This window comes from Pelobates fuscus, chromosome 12 (assembly GCF_036172605.1).
Source record: "Pelobates fuscus isolate aPelFus1 chromosome 12, aPelFus1.pri, whole genome shotgun sequence".
NCBI lineage: Eukaryota > Metazoa > Chordata > Amphibia > Anura > Pelobatidae > Pelobates > Pelobates fuscus.
The window spans coordinates 104673307-104692939 of record NC_086328.1 but is presented as its reverse complement, the minus strand read 5'-3'; the positions used below and the strand labels follow the sequence as shown (position 1 = coordinate 104692939).

Below are 19633 nucleotides of genomic sequence, written 5' to 3'. Positions count from 1 at the left end.
GTGATGGGGTGCTCTGTTGAGGAGAATGGAGAGTTCAGCGGATGCTCTTTTGGATTAAGTGAGGAGGTAAAGTGGGTGCTCTGATGGGGTGAGTGGGGAGGTGAGTGGGTACTCTGTTGGGTTGAGTGAAGAGGTAAAGTAGGTACTCTGTTGGATTAAGTGGGGAGGTGAGTGGGTACTCTGTTGGATTAAGTGGGGAGGTAAGTGGGTACTCTGTTGGATTAAGTAAGGAGGTAAGTGGGTACTCTGTTTAGTTAAGTAGAGAGTTGAATGTGAGCTCTCTTTATATAAATGGCGGTAGACTCCGCGAACCCTTGACATGTAAATTTCATTCTCAGGACTCAGAATGCATCACTGTGTGAGGACGTTGTGCATGGATTCCAAGTACTGCAGTGTGGCATCTCCGCTGAGTGAACACTCATGTCACAGTCTGATAACACACCCACAGCCGGAGTGCAGATACTCTGTAACTGCTCATTCCTGTGTGAGCCACCACTCAATCCCACACAGGTAAACTACCAACCTTGTACACAGCCAACATACCAACCTTGTACACAGCCAACATACCAACCTTGTACACAGGTAACCTACCAACCTTGTACACAGCCAACATACCAACCTTGTACACAGGTAATCTACCAACCTTGTACACAGCCAACATACCAACCTTGTACACAGCCAACATACCAACCTTGTACACAGGTAATCTACCAACCTTGTACACAGCCAACATACCAACCTTGTACACAGCCAACATACCAACCTTGTACACAGGTAACCTACCAACCTTGTACACAGCCAACATACCAACCTTGTACACAGCCAACATACCAACCTTGTACACAGCCAACATACCAACCTTGTACACAGGTAACCTACCAACCTTGTACACAGCCAACATACCAACCTTGTACACAGGTAATCTACCAACCTTGTACACAGCCAACATACCAACCTTGTACACAGCCAACATACCAACCTTGTACACAGGTAATCTACCAACCTTGTACACAGCCAACATACCAACCTTGTACACAGGTAACCTACCAACCTTGTACACAGCCAACATACCAACCTTGTACACAGCCAACATACCAACCTTGTACACAGGTAATCTACCAACCTTGTACACAGCCAACATACCAACCTTGTACACAGCCAACATACCAACCTTGTACACAGCCAACATACCAACCTTGTACACAGGTAACCTACCAACCTTGTACACAGCCAACATACCAACCTTGTACACAGCCAACATACCAACCTTGTACACAGGTAATCTACCAACCTTGTACACAGCCAACATACCAACCTTGTACACAGCCAACATACCAACCTTGTACACAGGTAAACTACCAACCTTGTACACAGCCAACATACCAACCTTGTACACAGGTAAACTACCAACCTTGTACACAGGTAAACTACCAACCTTGTACACAGGTAAACTACCAACCTTGTACACAGGTAAACTACCAACCTTGTACACAGGTAAACTACCAACCTTGTACACAGCCAACATACCAACCTTGTACACAGCCAACATACCAACCTTGTACACAGCCAACATACCAACCTTGTACACAGGTAAACTACCAACCTTGTACACAGGTAACCTACCAACCTTGTGCACAGCCAACCTACCAACCTTGTACACAGGTAAACTACCAACCTTGTACACAGGTAACCTACCAACCTTGTGCACAGCCAACCTACCAACCTTGTACACAGGTAAACTACCAACCTTATACATAGGTAAACTACTAACCTTGTACACAGGTAACCTACCAGCCTTGTACACAGCCAACCTACCAACCTTGTACACAGATAACCTACCAACCTTGTACACAGATAACCTACCAACCTTGTACACAGATAACCTACCAACCTTGTACACAGATAACCTACCAACCTTGTACACAGATAACCTACCAACCTTGTACACAGGTAACCTACCAACCTTGTACACAGGTAACCTACCAACCTTGTACACAGGTAAACTACCAACCTTGTACACAGGTAACCTACCAACCTTGTCCACACCCAACATACCAACCTTGTACACAGCCAACCTACCAGTAGCTTATGCCTTACACACAGCCTTACACACAGATAACATACCAGCTCAGCCTTATGTTAACAAAGTAACCTACTGTAGCCTAATAGAGAGGTAACCGGTTTATATATGGGAATATACCATCAGCTCATTGTGCTGACAACACAGACACAGGAATAAAATGATTTAGATTGTCTGTGTCGGTGGGTATTGTGTTAGTAAACAGCTCTGCGTATCCATAGACACTGCAGCTGAGATAAGGAACAACAGATAGACATGCTCTGTGAATGAGAGATATATAGGGAGTCGCCTATAGATTAGCTGGCATGATACAAATAACTACAAACAGAGCATCTAAATGTCAGTGTGGATCTCTTACTCTAAAACAGCTTTGTAATAAAAAACTGTAAATAACCGTGCGTTGGGTCCACCTCAGAGTTTCCTAAAGTATCTCTGCAGAGTAATGAAGGATCATACGGGACACGTGGAAGAATAAAAATTCCACGGATTTCAAAATTAAAACAAAAAACACAGATATATTAAAAGATAATTACCAGATTTTACTAATTACATGACGTAAAGTCATGATTTTATTAAGGACACGGAGGCGAGTATTAGGCTTTATCTCTTTCTTTATTCCTCAGCAGCAAAGAAAGGATATTGATATTTTTTAATATAGCAATAACAAAAAAAACACAAATACCCCTAAGGGTTAACCATGTAACATTCCATATCTGTTAACCAATCGGATCAGTCCTTGTACTATGTCCCTTCATGTGACCTAATCTACTTCCTCTTTCTGACTGGTGCCGAAGCTGAACTCATCAACAGGAAAACTTTTCTCAAACTTGGATAATCTCCGGTAGAGGGTTCCGATGAGTCTTCCGATAAAACTAGGAGATAGCGGATGATCCTGGTTGTTTCATCACAGTGTTAAGCTGTAGGAGACAGAGAGAGATATGGTAAAATATGTTCGAATATCGTTGTCATGCATATAAGCGATATCCATTTTTTAAAACAGCATTCATATCTGAAACATTCCATTAGATTGTCAATTTACATCAATTATTCTTATATATAACTTTGAATCTGAACAGTCAACCACTCCAACCTGTTTATGAGCAATTGGGTGGGAAATTACATGTATTGCTTACCTTTCATTGGGCGGGCTAATACTCGCCTCCGTGTCCTTAATAAAATCATGACTTTACGTCATGTAATTAGTAAAATCTGGTAATTTTATTAAAGGACACGGAGGCTCATATTAGGCTAGTTTAAAGCTGTGAAACGACCATAGACGAGATATGTTCTGTTGGACGAAAGTAAAATTCCTTGAACGTCGATTCTCTGGACCAATCAGCTGTGCGGAGGAGGTCTTCCAGTCTACATCCGATGGAGAATGCTTTTGAAGCCATAGCACCTCTAGTAGAGTGTGCTCCATAAACTGATGTGTCGATGTGAGCAGCTGACATTATCCCTTTCACCCATCGTGCCAGAGTTCCTGTGGATACTGGATGATGAGGTTTCCTCACTGCCAAGAACAGGTCCGGTGTTGTTGGGTTCCGGAATGACTGGGTCCGTAGTTCGTATTCCCGCAGACATGCCACCGGGCAGAGGTTAGTGTTGTGAGGAAAGGAGGGGTAGAAGACTGAAGTGATTTTCGACTTCGTACGTCTGGTAATCGTAAACAGAACGCCATGTGGGGTGAAGGATCGTGCATCGATATCCAGGGCCCGCACGTCTGATACTCTCTTGCAGGAAATTAAGCACAGGAGCATCGCTAATTTTGCTGACACTTGTTTGAGTGTGAGGTCTGAGTTTGGAGGCCAGTCTTGCAACAGACGAAGGACCATATTCACATCCCATAATGTCGTGTAGCGAGGTTGTGGTGGCCGTGCAAATTTCATGCCTCGTAATAGGCGACAAATTAATAAATGTTTCCCGGCCGGGGAGCCTTCCCAACCGTTGTGTCCAGCTGAAATCGCTGACCTGTACACGTTTATGGTGCGGTATGCCAAACCTTGTTCGTAAAGGGTAGTCAGGAAACCCAGCACCTGATTTACAGGAGCACATATGGGATCCACGTGTTGTTCCACGCACCAACTATACCATGTGTTCCAGGCATGAGTATAGGCTCGTCTTGTCCCTGGGGCCCAAGCTCCTGCCAATAAGTCCAAAGTTGCTTGTGAAACGTTTGGCACGGACCAGGGTCCCCTGAGAGGAGCCATGCTATGAGTCTGAGATGGCCTTGCACTAGGAGTGGGTGAGAGTTCCCATCGGGGTCTGACAATAATTCCGTGCCTCCAGGGATCAATCGGGGAAGGTCGATCGACATTTCCATGAGTGAAGGGAACCATGGCTGTGCCGTCCAAAATGGCGTTATTAATACCAACGATGTTCGGGAGCGCTGTAGGTGTAGGAGAGTTCGCGCTATGAGTGAGAAAGGAGGAAAGGCGTATAGCCTGTTGTTCGGCCAATTTTGTAGGAAGGCATCCACTGCCGTGGCGTCTGGGTCCGGTCTCCAGCTGAAGAATGAGGGAAGTTGAGCATTCAGCCGGGAGGCAAAAAGGTCGATGTGCATAGGTCCCCAGAGTTGGTGAAGCCTCTGGAATGTTGTGCGATTCAGTCTCCAGGCGCTGTTGTCTCTTAGGTGTCTGGAATTCCAATCCGCTACGGTGTTTGAGAGACCTGGGAGGTATTCCGCCTGTACTGATATGTTGCGACTCAGGCAGAAATACCAAAATTCTTTCGCTAGATTTGTGAGTGTTGCGGATCTCGTGCCACCCAGGTGGTTGATGTAGCGAACGGCCGATATATTGTCCATGCGCAGAAGTATGGAGCAATCGGTCGTGTGTCCGAGGAGACTCCGGAGGGCAAATGACCCGGCTAGAAGTTCCAAACCGTTGATGTGGAGTTCTTTTTCTTCTGAAGACCATTTTCCACCTGTAGAGGTAGGACCACAACGAGCTCCCCATCCCAGTCTGCTCGCGTCGGATTCTATGACGAGATCCGGAGTTGTTCCGAAGATTGCCCTGCCATTCCATGCTTCCATGTGTTGAAGCCACCATGCCAGCTCCTCTTTTGCCGCGCAGTCTAGAGGTATAGAATCGGAATAGGATTGACCCAAGTGTAGGTGGGTGGTTTTGAGTTGTTGCAGGGATCTGTAGTGTAGTGGTCCTGGGAAGATCGCTTGTATAGAGGCGGCTAACAGTCCAATTATCCTGGCTAGTTGTCGGAGGGTTAGGACCGGTCGTGTCAACGTCCTCCGGATTTCCTTCTTGATAAGTTTTACCTTCTTGGTAGGTAGACTGAGTGTTCCTTGGATTGCGTCTATATCGAAGCCCAGGAACTCGATCGAGTGGGAGGGTTGCAGGATCGATTTGTCCCAATTGATTAGGAAACCCAGATTTTGCAAAAGTGTTAACGCCCAGGATAGATGTTGGGTCAGGAGTTGGGTGTCCTGGGCCATGATCAGCATGTCGTCGAGGTATATGATGAGTCGTACACCTCTGCTGCGAAGGAGAGCGACCACCGGCTTCAGCAGCTTGGTGAAGCACCACGGGGCTGAGGACAGGCCGAAAGGGAGGCAGCGGAAGCGCCACATAGTCTGTTCCCATCGGAATTGAAGTAGGTGGTGACATTCCTCGGCAATCGGTATCGTGAGGTATGCGTCTTGGAGGTCCAATTTTACCATCCAGTCTCCCAATCGTAGCAAGTCCCGTAGGCAGTGTATCCCTTCCATCTTGAAGTGATGGTATGTGACAAAGGCGTTGAGCGGCCGTAGGTTTATTACTGGTCTGGTGCCCCCACCTTTCTTGGGTACTAGGAAGATGTTGCTTAGGAACCCGGGGGCGGTAGGTGAGACTTTGTATATCGCACCCTTCTCCTCTAGTGTGCGAATCTCTTTTGACACCAGATGTTTGTCTCGTGTGGAAAAGACAATCCGATGTGGCAGTGAGAGTTGGATTGGTTGCTGTGTGAATTCGATGTGGTAGCCGCGAATGGTCTCTAGGACCCAGGCATCTGAGGTTAGGTTGTGCCAGGCCTCTTGAAAATGAAACAATCTGCCCCCCACCTGTGATACGGAATGGGTGTGTAAAGAGAAGTGACTCACCATAAGGCCGGCGGCCATAGGAGGATCCCCTGGTTCCACGTGGGTGCCATGACCTGCCCCTGGTCGGGAAGAACGGTGATTGTGTCCTTGGTTCGGGCGGGTGGAAACGTGTTGTGGCGGAGCCTCGATAGCCCCGGAACGGAGTCCGGGAGGGGCGGCCGGACAGACGGCCCCGCTGTCTGCCGGCCCCACCAAAAACCTTATGCGAGAACACTCGCTTCATATTATGTTGTGCCTTATCCAGTGCCGTAAACGTGCTGACGTAATTGCCCAGGGTTTTAACAAAATCGTCACCGAATAAGAGACCTTTTGCCTGTGTGCCAGGCTCGGAGATTGCCAGGTGTACTAGCTTTGGCTCAATCTTCATTAATATGGCTTTACGCCGTTCTGTGGCCAACGCGGTGTTGGCATTTCCAATCAGGCATATGCCCCTCTGAATCCATCCTCGGATGGCCATTAGGTCTATTGGGGTCCCCCCCGTAAGGGCTGCTTCGACCATGTCGAAGATTTTAGTTATAGGCCCGAGTATGTCCAGGGTCTTGTCCTGGCAATGCTTAAGGGAGTAATCCAATCCCTTTTTGGCCCTCCATCCTGACTTACCCAGGAACTGGGCGATCTTGGGATCCACCTCGGGGGTCGCGCAGGCCATGTCTGGGACAGTGGGGCGTGGGCATTCCGCCCTCAGTTTGTTCCTTGTGGCCTTGTCGAGGGGTTTCCTCACCCTGGTCGCTATGTAAATAGCCACATGGTTTGTGGGGTACCAGTCCGCTGAGCGCGGATTGTGCAAGGTGTCAGGGTCAAAGAGGGGTTCCCCTTGGGGGTCTAACACAGCGGATTCCTCCGTCTCTTGCTCAGCGTCCAGCGCTTGAGGCGCGGCTTCGCCGCGTTCGGGGGATGAGTCATCTGAGTCGACTGGGTCGATGTTATCGGACCCATCTGATACCTCCTCTGAGTCCGAATCAGAGTCGGACGAATCAAGTAGGGCTTTTGCCCTCTTCCAACTCCGCACCGTTTTTGCCCGGTGGGGGGCTCTTTTCCGTGGGAGCACCACGTCATCAGTCTCAACAGGGCGCAACCTGTCCGTCTTACTAGATTTGGAGGCAGCACCTGGTAGATGGTGCGATTTGCAAGTCGCCTTGCGGCCGCTAGGGACCACTGGCTTGCTATCAGAGGATATAGGGGGTGCAGAGCCCGGGTGTTGGCTGGATGCCCTTATAGCGGAGGAGATAGAGTGGGACAGGGTGTCCGACATCACCCCCATGGCATTATATATGGCCTGTGTCACTGACTTCTTCATAGTAGCATCCAGGAGCGCCTGGAACTCCTCTGAGTCTACGTGCTCCTGGGGTGCATCCCCAAATCCCCCAGTGGCAGCAGTGTCTGTAGACTGGGCTGCTGTATTACGCTTAGTAGAAGTGGGGGGGGTGACAGTCAGTTTATCAGCAGGGGACTGCATACTGGCCAGGATATGTCACAGTAATTTTATACAATAATGTACTAACAGCAGAACTGTCACCAACGGACAGATGCACACTGACACCACTGCAGTGGTTTATGTATTCCAAACTAATTGGCTGAACGCTGTATACAAGTATACAGGCAGCTATGGCAAGGCACAGGCTATTAAGGCACAAATTCGCTAAATGGCACAAATAATATGGTAGCTTACCGAGTGTTCCCTCAGGAATGACTCCTGGGGGCACCGGTAAGCTGCCTGACAACACCCCTAGCCAATCAGCTCGCGCCCCTCCCTGACAGAATGGCGCGAGCGAAAAGAGCGGCAAATTTTGCCAACCCCAAGATGGCCGCCGCGATGCGCGAGAGCGCACTGCGCATGCGCGGGCGGTCTGAGTGGCGGTCAGAGTAATAGCCGACCGTCTGGCGGCTAAGAGACTCGTTCCGACCCGGGGAGGTGAGGGGGGGGCGGGAGGGGGATGCCTCGGGGTCCCGAGAGCGTCCCCCACTCGGTGGATAGTGATGGGAAAAAACGGGTTATAAACAACCCGAAAAGGCAGTGCAGGATGTGGCTTGCCCCAAGGGAGAGGCAAGTACCCTGCACGGAGGACAGATGGAGCAAACACAGAAAAAAAAACACAAGTGATAGACAATCACATTAAAAGGCAAAATTTAAACATTAAAAGTACAGTAAAGGCACAGTAAATATAACAATTTGTCAGAGCTTAAAAATTATGTGGTACTTAGCTGAGGCAGCAGCAAAGAAAGAGGAAGTAGATTAGGTCACATGAAGGGACATAGTACAAGGACTGATCCGATTGGTTAACAGATATGGAATGTTACATGGTTAACCCTTAGGGGTATTTGTGTTTTTTTTGTTATTGCTATATTAAAAAATATCAATATCCTTTCTTTGCTGCTGAGGAATAAAGAAAGAGATAAAGCCTAATATGAGCCTCCGTGTCCTTTAATAAAATCTATATTTATAACACAGCCTTACACCATGTTATATAACCTGGATTTAGCATTTAATATTACTGTGTGTAGATTGATCCAGACTTTCTTATTGTAAATTCTAGAGAATTGAAAATTTTAGGTCAAAAATGGCAAACTGTAAAAAAATTTCAGCTGAAGTAATATTTAATTATGGTTATTTTAGAAACATGGAAACATAGAATGTGGCGGCAGATAAGAACCATTTGGCCCATCTAGTCTGCCCAATTTCTGTATACTTTCATTAGTCTCTGGCCTTATCTTATAGTTAGGATAGCCTTATGCCTATACCAACATGCTTAAAATCCTTTACTGTGTTAACCTCTACCACTTCAGCTGGAAGGCTATTCCATGCATCCACTGCCCTCTCAGTAAAGTAATATTTTTTTTGAGCAAAAATTAGCACTTTTTGAATTCTCCACGTTTAGTTTGTGTGAAAAAAAGCTAGAATTATATTGTGGGGAAAAAATCTCAATGTACAGGCACTCTTATATCTGTATTGGTGAAAAATATCAAGGTGGCCCCTTAGCCTTCAAATAATATAATACAAAAAATGATACTGCACTCAAAATAAGGCAAAAATTAGTACGTATTTAATCATAGATAATGAGACAATTTCATATATATACACAAAAAAAATGAAAAAAATGGATACTATATATGACAAGTATCCTATGGCAACCAATGTAATGTCATGTAAAAAAAACACAATATCCTTACAAGAGTTTGAATTCATATCGGTATTCAAAAGTTAAATTCATATAGTTATAATAGACGTTGTAGTGGTGTGAAAAATTCTCAATCTGGGATATAGACCAATATGGACAGGTAAGTATATACAGTATATACAATATATACAATAATGGCAAAAAATGAAAGAAAATAGAAAAAAGTGAAAAAATTGAAAAAATGAGAAAAAATGAAAAAAGAGAGAAAAATAAGTGAAAAAAAGAGAGAAAAAATGTATATACAGTCACCAGTGTGTACACACTATTGCATATGGATCGATCTCACCAGTATGTTCTGCTGAAAAAAGGAAAACATCCAGTCCCAAATATGACTGTCCTCGTTATTGATTGCACACTGTTCCCCTCTGTTGCTGTTACTTGGTGATGATGAATTTAGTCGATACTTGGTAAGTTCTTGGTAAGTTTTGGGTGAGTCTTTAACCGGTCCGGGTCAGGTATATTCCAGAATGTCGACTCTTGCGTCAGATAAATGGGCTGCGCCCTGTGATGCAATAGTGTGTACACACTGGTGACTGTATATACATTTTTTCTCTCTTTTTTTCACTTATTTTTCTCTCTTTTTTCATTTTTTCTCATTTTTTCAATTTTTTCACTTTTTTCTATTTTCTTTCATTTTTTGCCATTATTGTATATATTGTATATACTGTATATACTTACCTGTCCATATTGGTCTATATCCCAGATTGAGAATTTTTCACACCACTACAACGTCTATTATAACTATATGAATTTAACTTTTGAATACCGATATGAATTCAAACTCTTGTAAGGATAGTGTTTTTTTTTTACATGACATTACATTGGTTGCCATAGGATACTTGTCATATATAGTATCCATTTTTTTCATTTTTTTTGTGTATATATATGAAATTGTCTCATTATCTATGATTAAATACGTACTAATTTTTGCCTTATTTTGAGTGCAGTATCATTTTTTGTATTATATTGTGGGGAAGACATTGTGTGACGGTACATTGTATAAATAGTGTGTTTCAGGAAAGTTTTTTAATTTTTCCAAGGTGTTTGTGTGGAATCCATTTTCCCCACGTTGGAAGCATACCCTGTGGGAATGTCGAGAATTTGTTTTCCTGCGTGAGATCATTAACGCCGCACACAGTGGTACTGGCACGGAGACAGCGCGATGGGTTTTACTACCTGGCGACAGTAAAACAAGAGGTGAAATATTCTTCCTGAGCACAATGTAATCAATGAATCAATCAATAAATCAATTGTGATCCTATGAAAGCAGAGTCTGAGACCCTAATCCATTCTCAGAGAAAAATGGACAAGATACAATAAATCACAGTAATCTAAAAATATTTATCACTATATATATCAGTCAGGAGACACAGCTAATCTGAAGTCAAATCTGAGGAAGGCCATATTACTTGGTAGAAACAGAGAATCAGTGGCCAGGCCTGAAGAAGGATGATCACATATATTGTAGTTGGCTCGTGTTGTGGAATGTGTTTTACATTTTAGCTATGTTAAGCTGGGCCCTGATTAGTTTTTGATATCTGTACAGGAAGAACCAGGAGTGTTTCTAATCGAGTTTAATAGGCCGGTGAGTGAACGATACCCCACGACCCTGCAGAAGACAGAGGCGAATGATATGATCCAGTACTTCGATGCGCTGAGACATTGCATTCTTCCCGGAGATACCGTGTTAGCTCCCTGGGAACCAGAACAAGTGAGATATGGACCAGGAATCGTTACACTGGGTGTAGAGACTCGGGATCCTCTCCGAAGTAAGTTGTTTGATGACCAAGCTGTGATATCCCACGTTAGCCTGACTCTTGTTGTGGTATTAAAGGTAGGCAGACAATGTAATAGAGCAGCAGGAAATGCTAGCAGTAGGCTTGGTTGTATAGGGAGAGGTATAAGCAGTAGAAAGAGGGAAGTGCTCATGCCATTGTACAGAACACTGGTGAGACCTCACTTAGAGTATTGTACACAGTACTGGAGACTGAATCTTCAGAAGGATATTGATACTTTAGAGAGAGTTCAGAGAAGGGCTACTAAACTGGTTCATGGATTGCAGGATAAAACTTACCAGGAAAGGTTAAAGGATCTTAACATGTATAGCTTGGAGGAAAGACGAGACAGGGGGGATATGATAGAAACATTTAAATACATAAAGGGAATCAACACAGTAAAGGAGGAGACTATATTTAAAAGAAGAAAAACTACCACAACCAGAGGACATAGTCTTAAATTAGAGGGGCAAAGGTTTAAAAATAACATCCGGAAGTATTACTTTACTGAGAGGGTAGTGGATGCAGGGAATAGCCTACCAGTTGAAGTGGTAGAGGTTAACACAGTAAAGGAGTTTAAGCATGCGTGGGATAGGCATAAGGCTATCCTAACTATAAGATAAGGCCAGGGACTAATGAAAGTATTTAGAAAATTGGGCAGACTAGATGGGCCGAATGGTTCTTATCTGCCATCACATTCTGCCGTCACATTACTAGCTTTCAGCAAAATTGAATTAAAGAACCAACACTCTGATGGCATTATTTTGCCGTAATACACGGTTCACCGCTAGGCATTCTCCATGTAGAGATATATGTGTGTGTAAATAGTTAAATTTTTCCACTCAAATTTTTTTAGCCGGTGAAGATGAAGAACTGACGGTTAGTTTTTGGAATGGTAAGAAGAAACGGGTTCCTCTTGGTGTTGCCGTGTGGATCTCTCCCTCTGTGTATAAACGAATCATGGACCGGCTGCACCAACCCATCACAAGTGGACAAAAGCTCCAGGAGAGTATCCCAAACAGCACTACGTACGTGTTCACAGACAGGTTCAACTCGGTGCCCACTAACCTGTGCCCTGCCAGCCATCTCCAAAAACACAGCTGGCATCACAGCCACACCTATCCCCACCACCTGCAACAGCATTGTTCTTGCTGCTGTTATCCCAAACATGCAGGGTGCACATGCTGTTATGACCCCAAATGCCAGGACTGGTGGCCACTTACACCCACGGCCACCGTGTATGTACAAAGCAGGAAGGAGCAGGAAAATCGGGACAGCATCCACTTAACCACAAGACGGAAAGAAAAGTCCTATAAAAACTCAAAGTCTTCGGAGTCTGAAGATGACAAATCTCTTGATGATGATGACGACTATGACAACCACAGTGATAATGATGAAGACAGTGACCGAGAAACATGGCTGTCAAAGACTACACAGAGTACGATGGTGGACAGTGGAGTGAATACGGACTCTAGCCTGTGGGACAAGCCAAGAGAGGACATTAATCAACGTCCTGATTGGAAATACTGGAGACACAGTCAGCCGGAACCTTTTTACCGGAAACCAGGTAATTCCATTTTTACGAGGAATGAGAACACATCAAACCCCAGGGCTAAGATACAATATACAGCTTACTCAACATCCAAACTGTGTGTACACACGGAAAGGTTCTGATTAATAGATTGCAGGTAAAAATTCTAAAGGCTTTATTGGCACAGTGGTCAACAGAGTGCACTGTTTGGCTTTTTTCAATTTGACAATTTTTATTGTTTTCCAGGATACAGAAAGCAGGAGGGGAGGAGGGGGGGAGTCACTTATGGGAAACAATAACAATCATTAACGCAGAATTAATCTTGACATTGTTCATATGACAACAGTAACATCATAACCCTCATGTAGCATCTGAACTCAACAGAGTGTACTTTAAACAGTGACAGGCCACAGCTACCACGCTTCTTCTTATAAATCCCATGAAACTCATTAATGTCATTATTGTTTCAATCTTTTTAGCAACTTTTTTCAATTGAATCCAGAAACGCCCTATAAATCAGCTTTTGCCATTAAACTATTTTAGCAGGACATTTCGCCGGGTCCCGGTGATAAAATGCTGAGGATATTCTGCCCATTTAGAACGTATTTTATGATTTTTCTTTTCTCATTTTCTAAAAAACAGTCGAAGAATTTGTTGCTTAGAAAACTTAAACCAGAAAAGTCAATTTTGACATAGACCACACGATTAATAGACTTACTCTGGGAATCCAAACTCCTATAATGCACAGCCAGAGTTCTGCAATGAGGATAACAGAGTCTCTCTCAATCAGTGTTGGAGATTTACTCTCAATGTCTTATGCCCTCATTTTTAGGAAATACTGTGAGCAAATCAAAAAGTGCGGCTTCTCAATCGAATTCCTGTGTGTCTTGGCCGGACGTTACAGGTTCAGCCAATCAGAGCTCTTTGTTTGAAACGATTGTGGATTCCCCAGTCAGAAGACTTACGGTGAAAGATGTTCTTGCTCACAAAGATTTCAACCCATCGGATGCTGTACGTAAACATTAAAAACTACACGAACTGGTGAGATGAAAGGCGACAGAAACTTTTATATGGAGCAATTCTGGAACAAAGTGCTAAAATCAGAGCAATCAGCAGGTGCATTCCATTTGGTATCCATAGCGATTGCTCCAGTTTAAGCACGATGCGTCAGAATCACTCTGAGCTGACTACTAATCTGTTCCGGTTATTCACTAAACTGAGATTTCAAAGTCAATTTCAAATTTAAGGCCAGAGTAGCCGAGATGAAAGCATAGCGGACTTCGAGAATTTTTCCAGTTCGGCTTTTTTTACCTTAAATTTTAAATTTACTTTAAATTTTCCCTTTAGATGACCCAGTGTATATTGAAGAAGCCTCCTCACACACATCCGGCATATTTAAAGGTTTACCAATAATATTAGTGATTTATTAACGAACTGACAATATTGCATTTTACAGAAACAAGCTCCGCCTGTCGCAGAACGTCTCGGTGAATCAGAAGTTGACAAATTGCACAAAAAACAATTTATTGCGGAAAAACGGAGAGAGCAAATAATGAAGCACCGGGAATGGGAAGAAGACAGGGCACAAAGTGCTGACCAAAAATACTGCGAAACTCAAGAGGTTCACAGGTGAAGGAGCTAATACTGCTCTTCTCTCAATTGGTGATAATAACTGCCACTTCATAGCGGGAGTAGTAGATATAAACAAAATACAAAATGTAGGGATCCAGCTGATATCACTAAAACAGATAAATAAAACTAAACATTGTATAATACGGTTATAGCCTCTGATAGCAAGACATGTAATGGCTGCACTCACAAATTTGATGCGATAAAGTTTTCATGTTGCCTCCCCTGTAGTTATAGGGGGTATAGCCCACTCCTGGTGGTGGTTCCAATCTGGAAGCCAGGAATGTCAGGAACTACAAGTGTAAATTGAAGTACAAAATTATTTATTGGCATATATTAAAACAAATAAATTAAAAAACAACAAGAACAGTCCTATGCGTTTCGTCCTCCATGGAGACCTTACTCAGGGTTCTATGCGTTTCGTCTGATACCTGGACTAGCCTTCCATGGGAAGCCGTGAAGGCTATCAGTAATAGAGAAAGGGTAGTAGATACCTGGATAAGCCTTCCAGTGGAAGCAGTAAAGGCTAACAAGGATATAGAAAGGGTAGTAGATACTTGGAATAGCCTTCCAGTGGGAGCGGTAAAAGCTAAACAGTGACATAGAAAGGGTAGTAGATACCTGGAATAACCTCCCAGTAGAAGCAGTAAAGGATAATTTGGGATGTGTGTTAGAGATGTTTAACAAAATATCCTGAATTGTTGCAGCTCAATTATTATTGCTGTGAAGTTCCAGTTTACAGTAAATTCTGGAATAAATATTTGAATGAAAGCGTGGGGATTAATTTAACACTGGGCAGTTTATATATAATGCCTTGTGCAGGGTGTTGGATGCATGACTGCTGTCCTATTCCTGGCTTTGTGTTTAAGGCACAAGACTTTGCAACGTCTGAAAAACGAGGATGTGAAGGTGAAAGAGCAGGCAGCTAAGAAAACGCAGAATATCACCGCCAAGAAAGCTGCGCGTGAGAGAAACAGTGTGCGCATGCAGACTATTGCAGCGGAGGATAAACTGAAGGAGCAGCGCAGACTCGATCACCTGCGGAGTGTGCGGGAAAAGATCGATCAGAGAGAATTCGATAAATGTGCAGCCAATGAACAGAAGGAGATAGAACACATGGTAAGATAACCTTTACACATAATGTCCACTCCCCCGAGGCAACAGGGATTTTAACCAGAGGTATGTGGAGTTTATTTACTGAATTGGGAACTGTAGAGAAAAATTGTAGGCAAAATAGTTGAAAATTCTAGAAACTTCAGGATGTTAGGGAAGCAGAAAAAGTTCAGAGGTGGGCTACAAAATTAATAAGGGGAATAGATGATTTAAATTATGAAGATAAAGTAAAAAATAAAGTGACTCAGAGGATATGGTAACCTTTACACAATATATACAGGGGCAATACAAAACAGCTCTCTGGCAACCTCTTCATTTATAGGACTGTACAAAGGACAAGAAGTCACCCATTTAGACTTGCAGAGAAGAGATTTCACCTGCAGCATTAGCAATTACACAGCACCAGGTTATTTCCGGGACACTTCCCATAAAACAGCAGATAATTTGTCAGCAATGTATTGGCGACAGAAGAGATGGAGCGTGTTCATTCAATGGGGTTTTAAATGGCTGTTTTTTTAGCCATTATTGCTCTCCTGTGTGGATTTTTCCCATAGGGTCAAACATGTATATATTGGTTTTTAGTGTTAGGCAGATTCTCCAGTAGTAGCACATTGCCAAAGTAGTTATTTGTAAGTTACATTTTTGTGTATTTCATGTGTAAACGCAGCTTTTGATGGAACACCTGAATGAAACAAACGACTAATTTAATTGCTTTTTCTTCAAATCACAGGACGCACAGAGAATGAAAGTTAACAAACACTATAAAGAGGTGGCAGACAAAGTGTTTCAAACAGAAACAAAAAGGAAGAGTGGAAATCGCAAAGTCCAGTATATCGAGGATTAATGACCCGACTAGTGTGTGATTAATGGTCCCCGCTCCTCTCCCCAGGATTCCTGCCCCAACAGCCACCTTTCTAAATTACGTGTTTTAATTATATAAGTTTTATTTTCTATTTCATTAGCCCCAGTTCCATTGATTTCAAATAATTTAAAACATGGGGTGTAATGGCCGAATCACAGGTGAGTTAATAAAGGCGCAGATGAATCAACCATTAGTCAGCCAGCTGAGCTCTGGGCGAAATGATGAGACTCGTCTAAGTTTGGTCCTGTTTGCTATCACTATACTAGAAGTGGACCTCAGATCCTAGGAGATCAGAATCCATCTCTAAATTAATTCATTTCAATGTGAGGTCATGTGTACCACCAGTTTCATGTATTTATAAAACATCAAACAGAAACTACAGCGTTGTACAACGGCATGAACATGCGCTATATACAGAAACAAAGGAGCTTGCAATCTACAAATGTCTATTCACCATTAGAAACGATCACAAATAAAATATTTTGGTTTGAAGATTTGTGTCGGTTTTGGATGGAAGGGGGAGTGGGAGTCAACTGTCTAAATCACAGAATTGTGGTAAATCCGAAATACAAAATGTAGCCCCAAAAATGGCCAAATTGTGACAATCATTTTTCCAAACCAGCTATTTTGACATCAGTTTTACATGTATTACAATTCTCTGTTTCGGCAAGTAAATCTCATGGACCTTATTCACTGAAGTTTAACCCCTTAAGGACACATGACATGTGTGACATGTCATGATTCCCTTTTATTCCAGAAGTTTGGTCCTTAAGGGGTTAAGTAACAAAAGACTTGTACAATTTAGGCCGGAGCAGGCAAATTATCTATTAATCTCTCTTCTCGTTACTCAATAAATCCCGGCTAGGAGTCGGAGAGATGGATACTCAGTGATCCCGCAGATCAGTCGCACGCAAACTATCTCTAGAAATGTCTCTAAAGGAATCACAAAGTGTGGCTCCAGCACTGATGACGGGGCAGCAGATCATTTACAAGATCTGCTTAACCTCTCATTTAAAACCATGGCTGTGCCATACCAGGCTGCAACTCTCATCACTAACAGACATCCCAACATACAAAATATTATTTCATGGAGGTGACCACCTAATTTCAAAGAGGCAGCTTCACAAGCTACTCGGTAGGCGGACTTTACAGACGTGCACTGTCATTCTCTCACTACGTCTGTCACTTGGTTTCTCCAGAGCCCAGTGTCTACCCGGAGTGGCTGACGTGGCAGGGACGAATCCAGAGCCTAATCTCAGGAGGGGCACTGGTAGTTGGTTGTAGTGGGGCTGATAGAGGCTGTAATTTAGGAGTTAGGGACTTTAATGGAGGGACAGGGGCAGTAGCGTGGGGTATGAGTTATAAATGGGGGGTTAGGAAATGTAGTGGGGGACAAGGGCTGTATTAGGAGGGTTAGGGGCTTAAGTAGGTGGATTGCTGCAATTGGGGAAAGGGGCTGTAGTTGGGAGGATATGGGACTGTAGTGGGAGGTAAGGACAATAATCAGGGAATGGGGTGCAAATGGGGGAGTTAGGGGCGATAGTGGGGGTATGGAGTGTAAAAGGGGAGTTAGGGGCTGCAAGTGGAGGCAATAGAGGCTGTAGTGAGAGGGATAGATGCAGTAATGGGAAGGGCAGGGGCTGTAGTAGGGGAGATTGGGGGAGACTGTAGTGGGGTAGAGAGGCTGCATTTGGGAGTTACTTATAGTCTCTCCCCTGTCTCCCTCCCCACCTTCCATCCATGTCTCCCAACCATCCTCCTATCCATGTATCCTTGCCTACCAGGTCTTTCCCACCCCTCTCCTCTATGTATCCATCCCCACTTCCATTTCTATCTCCCACCATCCATCTCTCCCCCCCCCCCCATGTGTCTCTCCCCCCCATGTCCTCCTCCCTCACATCCCTGTGTCTCTCTCCCCCATGTCCCTCTCCTTCCCATCCATGTGTCTCTCCCCCCCATGTCCCCTTCCCTCTAAGGAGGGAGGGGTACATGGGGGAGAGGATACATGGATAGGATGATGGTTGGGAGATATGGATGTCTCCCCACACCATGTCTCCTTCCCTCCCTCCCATATCACACACCTTCCTATCTATCCCCCCCATTTCTCCCTTCCTCCCATCCATGTCTCTCCCCATATCTCCCACCCTCCCATCTATGTCTATTCCCCCCCACCCCCATTTCTCCCTCGCTCCTATCCATGTCTCTCCCACATATCTCTCACTCTCTTAAAAAAAAAAAATTCTGTGTGAGAAAGTTCTCGCTCAAAAAAAAAAAAAAAAAAAAAAAGCTAGATTTCCGGGATATTATATAGACTCCACAGGCGCCCGGGAGCTGCAATTAAAATGCAGGAGACTCCCGGAACGCCCGGAACAGTTGGGATGTCTGCTCTAACCCATCCAAATGCTGGTTGTAATCAAACAGCAGGTGGTGACGGTCTAATCCAGTCAAAAAAACTAGAAAAAAAAATTCTCCAAGGCAGCAGTTTGCCCAGCTTGGCTTTTTTTTACCTTACATTTGCAATCTGATTGGGATTTCCAGCTGCAGACAGACTGCGAGAATTTTACCAGTTTGGTCATTTTAGAAATCTATTCACTAAAGCTAGAATTCAAAGTGAATTTTAAATCTAAGGTCAGAATAGCTGAACTGAAAAGAGCTGATTTAGAGAATTTTTCCAGATCGGCTATTTTGGCCTTACATTTGAAATTCACATTGAATTCTCACTTTAACCAATAATCCTATTTGTCTAACATTAGGTGCTACCTTGTCAGATCTGCACAATTCTAATTTTGGCTAAAATAGCGGGATTTGCAGCATTCACTCAACTCTGCAATAGTTACAGCTGGGCAATTTGAATTTTAACTCAATTCTTGATTTAGAGTAGTACACATTCTAATTAATTTAATCAGAAGAAAATTAGTAAATGTGCAGCAAAAAATTGAGATTCTGTGAGAAAATATTTGCAAAAATTATATCATCAAAAATATAAAATCTTTATTAAAAATGATAGAGAAACAAGACAGACTGATTGCCTGGGATATGCCAGTTTCTTATAATAAATACTTACAACACGCAACAGAACATTGCACATTTTATCGCAGCCATTTTATCCACAGAGAACGTCACAAGATAACACTAGACGCACATTTCTTTACTGCCCAATCACAATCTCATTGCATCACAGGGGCGGCTGAACGATTGTCCAGAGTGTAAACTTGGTGCGGTCCTTCATGTTACACATAAAACTTACTCAATAATACAAATAAATCCAAATGTATTCACTAAACCAATATGAGGGCAGCATAGTAAGCCAGTGTTAAAATGGAAAAATAAAATAAAAAAATCTTTAAACTCTGCCAACCTTCCTATCTTAGGGC

General features: G+C 43.6%; 2 protein-coding genes across 2 annotated transcripts in view; both read left to right on the top strand.

Annotated features, from left to right (window-relative positions):
• TMEM9B (TMEM9 domain family member B) overlaps window positions 1-19633 on the top strand; it is a 242560-nt gene that overhangs the window by 36016 nt on the left and 186911 nt on the right. The window lies entirely within an intron of this gene.
• On the top strand, window positions 344-16692 carry C12H11orf16 (chromosome 12 C11orf16 homolog). The gene is made up of 8 exons (XM_063438867.1): window positions 344-510; window positions 10390-10546; window positions 10896-11118; window positions 11981-12691; window positions 13488-13666; window positions 14112-14284; window positions 15154-15403; window positions 16128-16692. Exons 1-8 carry the CDS (start codon window positions 347-349, stop codon window positions 16239-16241), a joined length of 1971 nt encoding a protein of 656 aa, XP_063294937.1. The 5' UTR covers window positions 344-346; the 3' UTR covers window positions 16242-16692.

Bases quoted from the DNA above. Each gene is read 5' to 3' on its own strand.
- C12H11orf16 (XM_063438867.1), top strand. From the start codon at position 347: ATGCATCACTGTGTGAGGACGTTGTGCATGGATTCCAAGTACTGCAGT. The intron at 511-10,389 runs GTAAACTACCAA...AATTTTTCCAAG, and splicing joins CACCACTCAATCCCACACAG to GTGTTTGTGTGGAATCCATT. The intron at 11,119-11,980 runs GTAAGTTGTTTG...AAATTTTTTTAG, and splicing joins GACTCGGGATCCTCTCCGAA to CCGGTGAAGATGAAGAACTG.